This window comes from Bacillus rossius, assembly GCF_032445375.1.
Source record: "Bacillus rossius redtenbacheri isolate Brsri chromosome 4 unlocalized genomic scaffold, Brsri_v3 Brsri_v3_scf4_1, whole genome shotgun sequence".
Taxonomy (NCBI): domain Eukaryota; kingdom Metazoa; phylum Arthropoda; class Insecta; order Phasmatodea; family Bacillidae; genus Bacillus; species Bacillus rossius.
In genome coordinates, this window is record NW_026962010.1 from 27431377 (window position 1) to 27449367 (window position 17991).

Sequence of the window (17991 nt, forward strand, 5' to 3'; positions counted from 1 at the left end):
AGGTTATAAGCTAGCAGTAGGCCAAATTTCATTCAAATCCATTCAGTAGTTTTTACGTGAATGAGTAACAAACATCCATCCATACTTACAAACTTTCGCGTTATAATATTAGTAGGATTTGGAGTCCTTGATTGCAGTAAGGATGATTAATGAGATATTTTTTATATCGAGCAAGGAACGAACCAAGTGCTGAAAAAATTGAATCAACTATTACATTAATAGGTTATTTTTTATGATTTTAGAATATTTCCCAATTTTTTTAGGTTCAATATTAAGAAATTACAAGATGGCTGTCAAAATTTCATAATCGGATTACTGAAGTATTTCAGACGAGAAATTTAAGCTTCTTTTAGGATTCTGAGCAGGTTTTATTGATTAAGTTTCTTTTAAAACTAGAATAAACACTATTGGATTAAAAAAGGATCAAACAAAGAATGGATAAATTAAATAAATCATAAAATTATTGAGTGATTTTTTTTAAATATTCGAATTTTTGTTTAATTTCTAGCTAAAAATGACATATTTTCAAGATGGTAATTGATATATGATCATCATCATACTGGAGGCTGTTGCTAGAGAAATTTAAGGCTATTTTAGGAATTCCTCCCATATGTATTGAAATTAATATTTGTTACATAAATTTAATTCTTTTGATTTGATAAAGTATCGAACCAAAGACAGTAACAGGTCCATCTAAATATTTCAGTTTCAGGTGCCCTGGCAATAAATATTTCTGCACTCTACCAGAAAAAAATAAACCAATATGGCAGCAGTGCTATCTGGCAGATGCCGTTTGCATTACCTGACACTAGTGCTCCTTGTATCAAGTACTGATTTTAAAATGGCAGCAGCACTCTCTATCAGATGATGTGTGTACTAAATGACACTAGTGCTCCTGATAGCAAGTACTGAAAATAAATATGGCTGCCTCCAGCAGACGAAAACTATATTGCAAGTATGATGTCATAATCCAAGATGGCGGTCTCCAACAGACATAAACAAAATGGTAGCTGTGATTTCATAATACAATATGGCGGCCTTTGGCAGACTTCAAAATGATGGTAGTGTCTACATCAAAGATGGTGGTTTCCAGCATATGAAAACAAGATGGCATATACAAGATGGTGTACATGACATCATACTGTCTTTTCTAATATCTACCTTGAAATTAGTGGTGGTAGGTTAGTCTGTCGGCTTCCATGTACAAAGGATCTGTCGCCACTTTTATTCTGCTCTCACTGAGTTCAAACCGAGGAATCAATGATGCAAGCCCATTAAAAATTATAATTTTATTAAATTTAATTTTTTTTCCGAATTCTTTGAATTAAAATAGCGGTTTTTCAAGATGGCAGGTACGTCATATATTTTTTAAAATGGCGGAATGTCTAATTATTAAATTTTTTTATTATCTATAGGTATATATTAAAATTTCCCCCATTTTTCCGATACAAATTACGTATTTACAAGATGGCGACCATAACGATAATTGCAAACTATTACATAATAATTCAAAATTACGGCCATGACATCATAATAGCCGAGGTTATGACCTCGGTGACATAGGGCGGCTAGTTGACGAGAAATTTAAGCAAATTTGGGGAATTTTCGTTGAATTAAAGGCAATAATATTTTTAGGTTTTTCAAATTACAAATTTTTTTAAAGGGTTATTCTCCCATCGAAAATGGAATTTTTAATTCATTTTTTTTTTTTTTTTTTTTTTTTTTTTAGTGGAATATGTTCCCTAAAAACTGGACATTTTGGATAAATTTTCCGAATTTTTGGAAAATTTTGAAGTTCAAAGATAAAAGGTCAAGGTTATCCATGGTGGCAGCTGCGACGTCACAATCCAAGATGGTGGACATCGGCCCCAGTTCCTAACTCATGCTCCAGTTTCAGGAAATATTTCCATATACTACTGTAGTGTTTGTTGTTCGTTTTATAACTCGTTCAGTTATTTCTCGCCTAATTTCTAGGTTTGTAGCAGCCTTGCCTTGTTTACTGTTTACTTGAATTTCTTTCAGTTGGGAACACTGCGCCTGTGATAATAATTGGATGGCTGCTGACCACAGTTTCCCACTTCACACTTAGTCAGCCAATATACACGAATTTCTCAAATATATGCTTGTTTATTTACAAGAACATGAACAAAAAATTTTTGATTATATTTATTTTGTGTTGTATGTAATGTGCTGAAAAGAACCTTTCAGATGACATCAAATTTTACTTAAACACATTATTAAAACGCACCAAGGTATTTTTTTTTTGTTTCAATAAGTTGAACTAGGTCGATTGAACCAAATCATTTATTTGATGATAGGCAAAAAACTGAAGTCTTATGATATGTTCGTCATGTTTCAGAATCGCATGTGGCGAAAGTCACGACGACAGGTCGGTTCTGATAATGGGCAAGTTTGCTATGGCGTCGATCTGAATAGAAACTGGGCGTTTCACTGGAATGGTGAGACGATTTTCAGGAGTGGTAATTTTTTTTCATTAAAATTTATGTTATGAAAAATAACATACTTAGATATTGACAAATATTTTATCGCAGCTCTTTTTTTGTATCTTTGTATTACTTTCAAATACTTATTTCCAATATCGCTGGAGATACTGCCATTATTGATTAATGATTAAACAGAAGCCAGGAGGCACTAAGGGTGACACCGGCGTGTGCGCCAAGTGTCCGGTCGCCTTAGCAAGCAGGGCAGTGAGTAACGTAGTCACAATGCGCAACTATGAAGTGGTTATGTAGTCACAGCGTGCAACTATGGGGCGGTGACGTAGCCACAGATTGTAACTATGGGGCGGTACGTAGTCACAGCATGAAACAATGGGTCGGTGACCTAGTCACAGCATAAAACTATGGGGCGGTAACATAGTCACAGCATAAAACTATGGGGCGGTAACATAGTCACAGCATAAAACTATGGGGTGGTAACATAGTCACAACATGCAACAATGGAGCGGTGATGTAGTCACAGCATGCAACTATGTGGTGGTGATGTAGTAACAGCATGCAACTATGGGGTGGTGACATAGCCACAGTATGCAACAATGGGGCAGTGATGTTGTCACAGCATGCAACTATGGGGTGGTGACATAGTCACAGAGTGCAACTATTGGGTGGTAATGTAGTAAAAGCGTGCTATTATGTGGCGGTGATGCTATAACTACTTCTTTGAAAGTGCGGAGAAACATTTGAAGCAGAACTCCTTGGGTATTTAACAGGAAGGCTTCAAGATAGGTAAACTAGTATGGAGGGGTTTCAAATTAATGTCTGTCTGACGATAAATATTATGAAAGAAAGCATCAACATAGTATGAAGATATTTTTGTATGAAATCAGATTGTAGATATGTTTAGTAGTTTCCTGTAAAAACATGTATTTAAACCACTATATAGCATGTCTAGTGCAGGAATGCTTAGTGAAATGTTTAAATAGTCACTTTTTTCAAAGAAAAGTTCTTAACTATTGGCAGTCTCATTTCAAAGGAAAAGGAATGTTTCAGAATGCATTTTATTCAAACTTTGAAGTTATTTCACGAGTAACCCAAACATTAGTTCGAAGGACTTTAGCTCATTCAAAATAAAATAAAAAGTTCACCTTTGTATCATTAAATCTTCAATCTGTATAACTACAATACTACTGGGTATTTTTACTTAACATTGCCACACAATTTTCAACTCAAAATGGCACATTAAACTTGGAAACATAATACAGTAAGGCAAACGGTTTGCGCGTTTTGGTAACTAATACAAGAGTCTCAGGTATAATGCTATCTCTGTCTATACAAATAACAATTATTATAACAGGTATATGAAGCCCCTCAATAACAATACACTGCACACACTTTCATTAAGCTAATATAAAAACTAAAGACTTAATGCAAGTCACACTGTATCCACCTTAATCTGTAACTGAACCGTTGTTTACATCTTTGTTTGTTTAAGCATGATCAAACCATTTGAAATATCCAGGAATCGGTGCATTTAATTAATCAATGCTTATTGTAATGCTACTATACTATATTTAATTAATAGTAAGACAGATTGGAGATGTGAGATTGTAAATATAAAACTGGAGATGTGTGGCTGGAGATATGGGTCTGGAGATTTGTGAGACTGGATGTGTGACACTGGAGATGTGTTACTAGATGTGTAAGACTCAAGATGTGTGACTGGAGATATGGGTCTGGAGATTTGTGACTGGAGATGTGAGTCGGGAGGTGCGAGACTAGATGTGTGAGACTGGAAGTGTGAGAATTGAGATGTGAGACTGTAGGTGCCTACTAGCACCGCCCTCCGGTAACATGTTGTTTCAGAGAATGAAGTCATCTCCACCGCCGCTCCCTGCTCGGAAACCTACCCCGGGCCGTCAGCCTTCTCCGAGGCGGAGACGTCCTCGCTGTCCAGCTACATCGGCAACCTGACGAGCACCCTGAAGCTGTACATATCGTTCCACAGCTACGGGCAGAAGATCCTGGCGCCGTACGGCGTGTATGGCGTGGAGCCGTCCAACGAGGCCGCCCTGGTAGGTGTATGGGTGCATGGCCTGGCACTGCAGACGTGTCACTGTCGTGACCTCGTGCACTCAGACCCCGTGTCTCTGCTCGCAGTTGTCGGCCGGCAAGGCGGCGGCCGCGGCGCTGGCCAAGCGCTACGGCACCGAGTACGAGGTGGGCAGCATCGTCGACATAGAGTGTGAGTAGGCCGCTGTGGTTCCTAGTTTCAGTCCCACTGTGTTTTGATACACACTATCCTCTTCAATGGTGTGATTTAAATGTCTCATTAAAATAACTTTTGGAGCCTGGTCTTTTAGTTTCAAATGCAAAAGAATAACAACTGCGATTTCGTCTATATATATGTGCCTCTATATTTATCTTACTTTTAATTAAATGAACATAAACCAACTAAACACGATCTCAGTAAACAGGTTAAAAGGTAACTTACATATATGTATTGCCAAATATATTAAAATTATAACATTTGCAATATGGGTTGGCAAATATATTAAAACTATAATATGTGATGTATTGGCCGGCCCTAATTATAATATTATTATTAGGTTTCATTTGGCATCGTTAAACAGAATAAGAAACAATAAAAGGTTAAAATAAACAACCCCAGCATTTTAATTTTTAGTGTGTAGAGTTATTAAAGTTCCGTAAAGAATAGTTTCGGTTTTTACAGCCTCTTTAAAATAGTAATTAAATTGTCACGCTGTAGATATCACTGATTATTTGGAGTATGGAGATTTGAAGTTAGCTGACCGAAGGTGATGTGTTACGGGCTACCAGGGCGCCTTATCTGTCCTGGGTCCCCGGGGAAGGAAGCGAGGATGTGGTGGTCATACCCGCTCCAGGCTCTTGAACCCTGTCTGTAAACAAGCCCAAATCCAACATGGTCATAACTGGTTCACAGACAGTCAGTAAGTTGACAAAAATGCTCACCAAAAACGGTGATGGTCGGGGAATAAAAGGTTGGCAAAAACTCACTAAACAGGGAGTGGCTCCTAGGGCTCAGGAAGGTAGCCCGCCAGGATGCGAGGCGAAGACAAGCGCCGAACACGCGCGGTTGCCATAGACGTTTCCATAAATTAAGATAATTAGGAATTTATCAAAGTTTAACAATATCTACTAGGCACACAGACTCACTGATTACTGGTTAAGATAGAGATTAGGGACAACATCCCTTCAATAGACGACTACATTTTCGTACGACGACCGACTGAAGTCTTGCTTTTTGCTGGCCAATGATCCGAAGTGGTCAGTCTGCTAACGCGGTGCGAAGTCTCTGCATGGCAGTAGCGACTCGTAATTAAAACAGGCGACAGCTTTCGAAAGAAAAGGGGGGGGGGGGGGGACTTCGGCTTCCGGACTTAAAGGATGGGAAGATTTACGAGGGGGTGGTCGAGAAATACTGACTTCGACATCTCTAAGTTGGTGTTTGTGGCCAATCGCAGCGCGACCTACTGAGGGGTGGCCGAACCAAGAAAAGATCGATTTTTGCATCTCTCGCACGAGGTGACTTCGAAAGCATGGAGCTTATGGAGGAGACTAGTGCAGAGCTCTGGTGGCTTGGAAATGAATTATGTGGCACTGTCTGTGGCGAGAGGCGACAGGGGGCAGGCATTTTGCGGGCTTTCAAACACCCAGGGGAAATAACTCGCAATCCACCACAGGAGGGCAGAGGCGGTACTTTCGAAGACCGATGGCTGTCCTTGGCTTCTGCCGTGTTTAGTGGCCAGTCAGTGCCCTGGGTAGGGTTTCCTGGAAAGGATGGGAAGAGGGGGGAGGTGGAAACTGCACTACGGTGGGAAATCAAGCTCTACAGAGGCCAGAGACGTGCCGAGACTTTGGGTAAAACGACTCGCGAATGTGCCTCTAGGTGCTTGCCTCAGGAGATCTCTGTGAAAAACCGGTCCCTGAGAAAATGCAGAGATAAGCCGTCTTGATCAAGGTTCGGAGGAGAATTACAGGCGACGGGCGTCCATCCATGCGGGGATAAGGTGAGACATTGGCTGACTCGCAAAGACTCGGCAAAATCAGATCTAGCGCTGGGAATAGGATTGGGGAGACAGGCCTGACAAAGATTAAATAGGAGTGTTCAGAGAGCGGAAAAAGTTTAAGGTTTAGCTACAAAATTACTGTTAAAATTAATGGTTTAAAATTTAAATTTAAATTTGTGCCAAAAATGCTAATTAGTGGCACAGTTTCAATAAAAAACACAATCCTTAAAAAAATATCTGTATTAAGTTTTGCTCTTAAAAGACAGCTTTATTTCAAGTCATTGTAGAACGTACAGTAGTAACAAGATCATTAACATGCTCTTCTTTTACCTTTGGCCCTTATTCGAAAAAAAGCGATATGATTATGCCCCTTTGATTAAATAAAAACAATTGGTTAAAATAATAATAATAATGTTATGCCACTAAGAAATATAGCAAATTTTTACTGATTATGCATTTATCTCAATTTATTTCTATCATATATATAATTATTAAACAAAACTAAAATAGTTTTAAACTATGCAATAACTTTATTATATTATAATTATACACAATCTAAATCTTATTACATAAAATAATTTTATGATATGTATCTGCATATTTAAAAAACGTAATGAATACTTTTAATGTAGCATAATGTAATTATATTAGTTGATAATTTTTTAGACGTTTCTTTGGCACGAATCATTTTATTACCTAAATGAATTCCCTGCCACAAGGATCATATGTGTGTAAATAATCACATTTAATCATTTAAAGGTTTAATTGTATATAAAGCATTCAAATTATAGTTTTTGTTGGGCACGATCCTTATTGGCTGATTCCGATGTGACAAACAATCACAGAACTTTAGAACCGATCCTATGTTTAAAAGTTAGAAAACAATTTAAGACAAACATTGCGATGCTACTAATACATTAAGACAGGACAAGCTACCTTTATTTCATAAGGATCAGTGGAAGAGTTCATAGGTCCGACTTGGCTCAGCTGTACTCCGTTGCCCACTGTTGTGCACACTAGCTCTCGACGTGGGGGGCTGTGGGTACGAGTCCCAACTAAGGCATGAGAGTGAATTTATATATTTCAAATTGATCACAAAAATGTTAATGTCATGAAAATGTAAAATAAAAGAAATGTATGTCAATCAGGCTGGAGTGAAGTGCCGTAATTAAATATCTCAGAATCATCTAGCCTCGTCCTACCAGTGATGTGTGTGCTGTAACGGGTGGCAGCAGTGAGTGCTGAGTGCTGCGGGGTGTGGCGGTTGGCAGACGTGGCGCCGGGCAGCAGCGTGGACTGGGCGCGAGGCACCGCCGACGTGCCCTTCGCCTTCGCCTACGAGCTGCGGGACTCGGGCCAGTACGGCTTCCTGCTGCCGGCTGTACAGATCCTGCCCACCAGCCAGGAGACCCTGGACTCCGTGCTCGCCCTGCTAGCCGAGGCTAGCAAGTCCTTCTAGCGCCGTCCAGGCAGTGCAGTGTCCTGCCCACCGGCCAGGAGACCCTGGACTCCGTGCTCGCCCTGCTAGCCGAGGCCAGAAAGTCCTTCTAGCGCCGTCCAGGCAGTGCAGTGTCCTACCCACCGGCCAGGAGACCCTGGAATCCGTGCTCGCCCTGCTAACCGAGGCCAGCAAGTCCTTCTAGTGCCATATTGGCGGTGGTGGCATCAAAACACGTACATTGCGTCTGGGTAGAGGATACTGTCACTTCTGTTGTTTATAGTGTGCTTGACACTGACTGTGACAAGGCTGCCGAGTCATAGGGTTCATTGACACTGAAGCCAGGATATATGACTTGTATCTTTTCTAGGCAATTTTGAAGTCCTTCTAGCGCCGTCCAGGCAGTGCAGTGTCCTGCCCACCGGCCAGGAGACCCTGGACTGCGTGCTCGCCCTGCTAACCGAGGCCAGCAAGTCCTTCTAGCGCCGTCCAGGCAGTGCAGTGTCCTGCCCACCGGCCAGGAGACCCTGGACTCCGTGCTCGCCCTGCTAGCCGAGGCCAGCAAGTCCTTCTAGCGCCGTCCAGGCAGTGCAGTGTCCTGCCCACCGGCCAGGAGACCCTGGACTCCGTGCTCGCCCTGCTAGCCGAGGCCAGCAAGTCCTTCTAGCGCCGTCCAGGCAGTGCAGTGTCCTGCCCACCGGCCAGGAGACCCTGGACTCTGTGCTCGCCCTGCTAGCCGAGGCCAGCAAGTCCTTCTAGCGCCGTCCAGGCAGTGCAGTGTCCTGCCCACCGGCCAGGAGACCCTGGACTGCGTGCTCGCCCTGCTAACCGAGGCCAGCAAGTCCTTCTAGCGCCGTCCAGGCAGTGCAGTGTCCTGCCCACCGGCCAGGAGACCATGGACTCCGTGCTCGCCCTGCTAGCCGAGGCCAGCAAGTCCCTCTAGCGCCATCCAGGCAGTGCAGTGTCCTGCCCACCGGCCAGGAGACCCTGGACTCCGTGCTCGCCCTGCTAGCCGAGGCCAGCAAGTCCTTCTAGCGCCGTCCAGGCAGTGCAGTGTCCTGCCCACCGGCCAGGAGACCCTGGAATCCGTGCTTGCCCTGCTAACCGAGGCCAGCAAGTCCCTCTAGCGCCCTCCAGGCAGTGCAGTGTCCTGCCCACCGGCCAGGAGACCCTGGACTCCGTGCTCGCCTTGCTAGCCGAGGCCAGCAAGTCCTTCTAGCGCCGTCCAGGCTGTGCAGTGTCCTGCCCACCGGCCAGGAGACCCTGGACTCCGTGCTCGCCCTGCTAGCCGAGGCCAGCAAGTCCTTCTAGCGCCGTCCAGGCAGTGCAGTGTCCTGCCCACCGGCCAGGAGACTCTGGACTCCGTGCTCGCCCTGCTAACCGAGGCCAGCAAGTCCCTCTAGCGCCATCCAGGCAGTGCAGTGTCCTGCCCACCGGCCAGGAGACCCTGGACTCCGTGCTCACCCTGCTAACCGAGGCCAGCAAGTCCTTCTAGCGCCGTCCAGGCAGTGCAGTGTCCTGCCCACCGGCCAGGAGACCCTGGACTCCGTGCTCGCCCTGCTAACCGAGGCCAGCAAGTCCCTCTAGCGCCATCCAGGCAGTGCAGTGTCCTGCCCACCGGCCAGGAGACCCTGGACTCCGTGCTCGCCCTGCTAGCCGAGGCCAGCGAGTCCTTCTAGCTCCGTCCAGACAGTGCAGTGTCCTGCCCACCGGCCAGGAGACCCTGGAATCCGTGCTCGCCCTGCTAACCGAGGCCAGCAAGTCCTTCTAGTGCCATATTGGCGGTGGTGGCATCAAACACGTACCTTGCGTCTGGGTAGAGGATACTGTCACTTCTGTTGTTGATAGTGTGCTTGACACTGAGTGTGACAAGGCTGCCGAGTCGTAGGGTTTATTGACACTGAAGCCTGGATATATGACTTGTATCTTTTCTAGGCAATTTTGAAGTACGTATTAAATTTTAGTCATAGTTTGCTTTCAAATATTTTTAAAATAGGGTTTATTATGTTTTTAAAATTTAAATGTACACCTAGAAAACAGCAATTTAAATACAATTTTGAAAATCTTTCAATTTTTTCTATTATTTTATTGTACTTTAATGAAAATACGATGAAGATTGTCAAATTTCAAAAAGGTTTTCTCTCGTCAAATGAATAAATAAATATTAATACGTTAGCAGTAACCATAAAAGTATGTTAATGATTCGATACGCAATTGAACCAATACAAGAAATAATATGTAGTTAATTTTTGCATATTTATAATAATATATACATTGAACAAAATGTTTTGTTAATTAATAACTACTCCAATACTCCTGTCTACATGAGACTTAAATAAAAAGGACAAACCTTACCCATCCTCTAAACTAAGACTTATTATTAAAAAGATAGTTTTGTTAGTTAAAGCAAGATAAATTATTGAATACACGTGATTAAAAGGTATCATTGTTTATGTAAGATTTCAAAATAAATACATCCATACTTTTTCCCGCCACTTAAAGCAGTATTGTGTAACTTTTTAATGTTTTTTAAGCTTGAAGTTCAAAGCTCGAAGAAAGTTGCCGTCTTCACCTAATATAAAAAAACTACCTCCCATCCCGGTTACTAGAAAATTCCGAAAATAACTCATTATTCTGTCTCATACGAAAAAAATAACAACATTTTTGAGCTGGGGATCTTTAAGGTTTCACAAGGTTTTGGGAAATGTATAGAAAATAAGGTGTGATTCCGTCTGAATATAATTACTTCATACTGAGGAAACTTCTAACAGGTATTAAAAAATATATAAACATACAATATCAATTCCTTATTTAAACAGATCTCAGGTATATTCAGAAAGAAGAAAAGATATGGGCCGGCCCTTAATTAAATTATAAAAGGTTTCATCAAAAAAATTACATAAACCAATTCAAAAAATACAAATATGTTTAAACCATCCCAGTATTCTCAAAGTCCAGAAATGATGTTTATCTGATGAACTTCGTCTAATGGCGTAATTTAAGAAAGTTCAGAAAAGGTTAAAACATACAGTAGCACCGGAGGTCGGGGCTTCTTTTCCCGGAGATAAATCGGGAACATGATGCCAGGGCGCCTGTGTGTTGTTGAGGAAGGGTGATGAAAATGCCAATTTGGCATCCGGCTCTCGGACCCTGTCTGCGAACAGTCAGAATCAAAACTGATCAGAACTAGAACCCATACAGTATAAACCGGGCAGAGAATGCCCGCAAATGTTAAGGGGAAGGTGGGGGATGTCGCGGATCGTAACTCACCAGACAGGGAAGTTGGCTTCTGTTTTCCGATGCATCGCCAGCCAGGAACTGGAGCCCGCAAATACGCGGCTGAGCACGGAAGTTTCCACCATTCCAAAAGAAATTATTTAAAAGAAAACTAACTATTACTTTTTGTACTATGCAGACGGACTAAACTACTTAAAAAAGATTACAGGGATAGCATCCCTTATTTAATGGACTACATCGTCGGTTGCGGCCGGATGGAAGTCTTGCAGTGTCTCGTCGACTCGCCGATAATCGCAAACGGTCCGTCTGCAGTCGCGACGCGAAGTGTCTCGCGAAGAACCGCGTCTCGTAATTAAAAGTAAAGGTTCAATGGGACGTCCGGACCGAAAGGTTCCGAAGTTCCCCGAGTGGGCATCATAAAAAACTCTGACTTTGATGACTTGAAGTTCGTAGCACTGGCCGACTTTAGCGCTACCTGTTGAGGGGTTTCTGAAATAAAAAAGAATCGACTCGCCCAAGACGTCTGCTTTAACAATGGGATAAAGGGCGCAGTCTGGTGCAGCACTCTGGCGGCCTACAGGGGACAAAAGGGGGGAGTTAGAAAGCTCACCCACAGGTGTCGTGGGCGTCAGCTCCACGAGCTGGCGCCAAGAGAAGACGTTACGGTTTCTGCCGCTAGAAGTCGTGTGTTGTCCATCTTTGCACACACATTTTTTATGCCAGTCGCCCTTGGAGACTGTCACTGCCTGGCGGGGTTTACGACCGGTCATTGGTCCTGGACTAAATTCTGAGAACCGGAGTGAGCTGGGAGGGGTGGGGGTGCAATGAGGCTGGGAACGAGCGTCCTACTCGTGACTTTCGAGGAGTGAACCTAAGACGTATGCGTGACGGTAAAGGCTATGCTCAGCTCGTCTCTGAGAAATGGTAACAACTCGTCCAGAGCTGTTGTATGCAGTTTTAGTCAAGAAGTGAAGTAATATTACAGACCTGGGACGTGCCTGCAAGCGAGGGAAAAGTTAAACGGGCTGCCAACGAAGTCTTAGATTTGCAAAAGCTCAGATAGGTCTCTGGGAAAGATGCCTCGGTCTACTAGCACAAAGTTATACTCAGGGGAGTACACCATCCTAACAAAGAGTAAATCACCCAAAGTAACCAAATTGTAAAGAAAAATAAAATTTCCAAAAAATAATTAAAAATTATATAAACAATAAAAAAAAGTGTCGAAATGCCAAATTCCCGGCACGATCTTAAGTCAGAATGTGGTATTTCTTGTTGGATTTTTGCACACTTGACATTCAGAATAATATAAAATACTGTCTTCATTTGAGTTGGAGAAATTACCATGATTTCCCTGTCCAAATGAGATATAAAGTATGTAAATATAGTGTGTACTGGGACCAGGGCAGCAACTAGAGTCTCTGGCACCCGGGGCATGAATGGATTCATGCGCCCCCCCCCCCTCTTTTTTTGCTCATACCACACCAATAAAGCGGGGGGTCTGGGGGCCCTCCCACGGAAAAATGGTGCTATTTAAGCATTTTCGGTACCTACATGTAACAGTTTCTGTGCTACTGTAACTTCCATGCATGAACCCACTAGTAGGAATTACAATGCAAGCGATTTCGGCGCCCCCACAGCTTGGCGCCCGGGGCGTATGCCCCGCTTGCCCCCCCCCCCCCTAGTTGCGGCCCTGACTGGGACACCGGGTCGAGGTGTGGGAGCCAGGAAGCCGCGGAGGCCATCTTAAATTATGTCACTTCCAGTGGCCATCTTGGTTTACGTCAATTCCGGGAGCCATCTTGGAATTCGAAATTTTGTTTTTTTAGAACATTCTGACATTTAAAATTATGACATCATATCCCCCATCTATAAAATCAGTAATAAATTACCTACTAAGTCATGAAAATTTTTAAAATTTTTAAAAAATTATTAAATAAAATTTTCATTGAGAAACAATTTTGACTTCATCATCGAACACAACTCTCCTTCATGTTGCACTTATCGTTAGATGACATCATCGAGAGCACCACTCCTACATGTTGCACTTTTCGTTACGATGACATCCTATACGTTACACTTTTCGTTATGTAAGTAATCTTAAAAAATATTGTATTAACAAAATAATAATAATAAATTAAATAAAATTGTACAGGTGTCGTCTGCTAGAGGCAGCCATCTGGTTTAGTAGATTTCACCATCTAAATTTTATATAATGGATATCACCATTGAGTGTCGGTTTCTAAAGTACGTCAGTGTATGTAAGGTAGAGTTTCTATTTCCTACCAGTGTAGTTATGAACCTTATTGACCAAAAAATCCACAACATTCAGTCATTTTGTTATGATGTTGGTTGTATCCATTATTTTTTAAGACATAATATATAGTGTTTATATGGATAGTCTGAGATATATGTTATCATGTATCAAATTAATCGTCTCATCATTGTGAATGCGGTAGTTATAGTAATAATACTTAATTACTTTTCTTCCACAATATAAATTTATGTACTCTATTATAGTCGTCACAGAACCAGGCATTTTTCAGAGTCCTCACAAGTAAGAGTCTCTTTGCGTATTCATATTAAAAATCTGCACGGAAGCAAATATTTTAAATGTTGGCATACATATCTGTTTCCGTATTTTTTTTAATGAAAAGAGAAACACATGCAGCCTTAATCGTGCACGACGATTTTATGCTACAAACAAATATGATGATTAATATTTATAGAGTATTAGATGTGTTCCCTCTCCACGAGAGAGACCATAACCAACACATAACATTTTACATTTCAACTTGATGTCTGACGCTATGGTGTATATGATGCAGTTACAACACTCACCTCAGCTATTACCGCCTCTGCGAGATGCTCTTCACATAACATGAAAATAGTATAATTTTAAAAGTCGTGAAAGGAATTCGAAGTAAATAAAATACGAACAATATTTAAAACTATTCGATAAAAAACACATACACACACACTCAACCCATATTTTTCCCTTGCTAACACAATGCCATTTAGAGAGCGTTAAAGAAACCCTTCACAATAGCCTGCTACGCAGTACTTTCCCTACAATCCATCAAATGCTCTGTCCACACAACTATTTACGGACACAGCTCTAAAGTCGATAGTTCGGGATAAGTGTCTAATATCCCTCCCACCACAGCAGCAATATCCTCCTCGGTCAGAGTGGAGGTGTTCACAGGTACATTTGCGATGTCTTCCCTGGACTCTTCCCAGGTCGCATAGGACTCCTCCACAACAATCTCCTCATAGCTGGCATTACACATCTTACAAGAGTAGTATGTAAATGGGCGTCCGGCGCCAGGCGCCAGGCGCTGGTGCCTGGTGCCGGGTCAATGAACGATTGCTCTGACGTCACGGCGGCCGTCTTAGATGACCGTGACCTTGACCTTTGACCGAGACCTTGAATTTGTCCTTCAAAACTTGTCAAAACTCGCCAAAATTTTGCAAAATTTACTCAAAAATCCTCAAAAATCACGAAAATTTCAATTTTTTTTTTGGAAAAAAATACCGCCAAAATATCTCAATTGTTATGATAAATTTAAAATTTCTCTTTTCGAGGAAAAAATTCCTGTTTCGAGGGAAAATTTTCCCGTTTTTAGTCCTTATAAATCCCAGCGGCTAGAAATATCCATATAGAGTCTTAAGCATCCATGTCTACAGCCTCCGATAAGCCTCTTACATCATCATGGAATATGTCATCTTGGATTATGACGTCACCATTTCTATTTCCGTTACGCCCACCATCTTTAACTTTTTTATTTACTATCCGAATTTAATTAAAAAAATATTTAAAATTTATAAAAAAATTATTAATAAAATTTTAATAAAAAATTTAAAAACCATACATTTACGGCACGGAGTTCGGAGTCCTCGGTTCGAACCCGACAAGTGAAAAATAAAAAGTAAAATGACGACCAATCCTTCCCTCACAGGGCTGCTGGAAGACTGACCCCCACCACTTTTTTAATAGCATATATATCATCGGGTAGTATGACATAATGTCCACCATCTTAAAAATCCGTAATTTTAATGCTAGAGATTCGGGAAAAATATCAAAATTCATTAAATAAATTGGCAATAAATATTTTGATTAAATCGATCGATTCCCGTCCTTGGTTCGATCCCTAGACGATGCAAAACATTTAATTTTATGTAAAAAATATTAATTTTAATAAATAATGATCATAGTCCTAAAAGAAGCATAATTACCCAATCAACCATCATCCTTAAAGCCATTACGACCACCATCTTGGAATAGTTTACTTATTTAGCTAGAAAGTCGGGAAAAATTCGAAATTTTACCGAAAAAATCACACATTAATTTACATATTGAATCGATAATTGTTTCGATCTCTGAACGAAGCTAAAAATTACTTAATTTAATATCAGAAAAGTGTCAGGTTCAAGGAATTATAAATTGTATTATGACGTCACCATTAGCATTTCCGTTACGCCCGCCATCTTTAACTTTTTTATTTATTATCTGATTTTAATGAAAAATAATATAAAATTTATAAAAAATTTAACTAATAAAATTATAATAAAAAATTAAAAAAAACATACATTTACGGCACGGATATCGGCGACCTCGGTTTGAACCCAACGAGTGCAAAAAAAATAAAAATGGCGACAGAACCTTCCCTCACAGTGGCTGCTGGCAGACTGACCCCCACCAGTACTTTTACAAACATAATATTTATTACATAATATATTTTTTACTACACGAACACTTGCGAAAGCCAGCAATCTTGTAATCATTTAGTTCCGATTCGGTTGAAATGAATAATTAACTCCAATGGTTTTATACCAGACTGAGACCAACCAGAACCTTTACCGACATAAACCTCATCTTCTTGACAGAGCTTCTGGATACCGTGTTTAACAGTTTGCTTCACATCGTCAGAATTGTAAATTACTGCAGCCGATGTCTTGAATGCACACTTCTTCACTTTTTCATCAAACGGATATGGCTTTCCATATACAGTCCATCCACAAGTTATTTTTCAAAGGTCCGTTTGTTGCTACACCATCAGTAAGCTGATTGATTATGTTCTGTCTGATATCATCAAGAAAATTACAAATGTCTTTCGACTCACCAAACGTATTTAGATAATAGTAGTATTTCAAAGTTCCACGAATTGCAGATTGCGCCAATTAGAAGTCATTATCATTCACCTGTAGAGCACCGATAACAGTCTTAGGTTTAGTTCCATGTCCAGATGGCATACCAATCGGTTGCTGCGCATCTGTTTTCCTGCTTGTACGCTTACGAGTCTCCAATATAAACGAGGAGTCGAAATTTCTGCAGGTAGTTCAGCAGTAGGCGCACGGACTTCACCTTTACAGTTTTTCGCATGTCGACACAAATTATCAATTCGAGTAAACCATTCATAACACTCATCGCAGCAAAACTTCATGCGAGAAGGATTCTTTGTACATTTACTCCTCTCATGTCTCCGTACATCATGAGCAAATGCAAAGGTCATATCGCAGTAGCTGCAAGGATACTGCGGTGATGAAGACGATACTTGCAGACTCGATCTAGATACTGACGTTGCCGCCGTCGTACCATTTCCAGGCATATTCTTATGCACATCAATCATTCGCTGTATAGACACCTTTACTTTCTGCCGTGCAACAGGTCCTTTGCACGTCTCCAAGTTTTGCTGCAAATTAGCATTTCTTAAAATTGCTTACGACATTTCTCACAGCCAAACATTTTTCGATAAAGGTTCTTAGCACATTCTCTCTTCTCGTGTCGTCGAGCATTGCTGCTGTTTGAGAAAATCTTGTCGTGGTAATGGCACCGATGTTCGTTGTTTGTTGTCGAATCACCATCCATTGAAGTCACCATCGAGGGCGAAACAGCGTTCCTCGAGGTTTCCTGTACAGCCAGCACTACCGGCATTATAGTATATTCTGCTGGTAGTATCACGTCTGTTGAAATCTCCACCAATGTTGACTTCGTCGTTGTCAACGGTATCTGCTCCTTCTCCGTCGTAGCTGTCATCAAGGTTCCCGTAGACAATGGTACAACCTCCATCGAGTTCGTCGTTAAAGTCGGTAAAGATGCCATCGAGTTCACAAGAACAGGTAATTACGCAACTTATGCACCAGAAGAAACAAACTAGGTGATCCGTACACCGTCGACGACAGTAACAAACTAAGCGACCTGCTGTCTAGGACTCGCTTATATACATGCACCAGATAGAATAATACGCTAGTCAAATCAAGAACAATTTACTATAATACTAGAGTCAAAACAACATTAAAAATAGAAGCACCATCATAAAAAACGAAGCACATTTTGGAAGCACCATCATTTAGAAGAACAGTCAACGAAAAGGCAGCACAAGAAACAAGATTGCTGTCTTTCACAAGTGTTCGTGTAGTAAAATATATATTATGTAATAAATATTATGTTTGTAAAAGAACTTGTGGTGTATAATTCCACGAACCTGACACTTTTCTGATATTTAAATTAAATTAATTTTTAGCTCCGTTCAGATAACGAACATAGTATCGATTCAATATGTAAAGTAATGTGTGATTTTTTCGGTGAATTTTCGAATGTTTCCCTACTTTCTAGCTAAATAATTAAACGATTCCAAGATGGCGGTCGTAATGACTTATAAAATGATGGTTGATTTGGAAACTATGCTTCTTTTAGTACTATGATCATTATTTATTTAAATTATTATTTTTACATTAAATTAAATGTTTTGCATTGTCTAGGGATCGAACCAAGGACGGGTATCGATCGAATCAATCAGTATATTTATTG

The 17991-nt window shown here is 41.1% G+C and overlaps 1 protein-coding gene across 2 annotated transcripts in view; it reads left to right on the forward strand.

The window, feature by feature from the left end:
• The window catches only part of LOC134541520 (zinc carboxypeptidase-like), a 44974-nt gene extending 34133 nt beyond the window's left edge, over positions 1-10841 (forward strand). The window contains exons 6-9 of one of the 2 annotated variants that reach the window (XM_063385031.1): positions 2360-2480; positions 4323-4531; positions 4617-4701; positions 7780-10841. In XM_063385031.1, coding sequence (XP_063241101.1) covers positions 2360-2480; positions 4323-4531; positions 4617-4701; positions 7780-7967 — 603 coding nt within the window. In that variant the 3' untranslated portion in view covers positions 7968-10841. The remainder of the gene's footprint in view (positions 1-2359; positions 2481-4322; positions 4532-4616; positions 4702-7779) is intronic. The other variant, XM_063385032.1, reaches the window with a different exon arrangement.
• The last annotated feature ends 7150 nt before the right edge of the window (positions 10842-17991 follow it).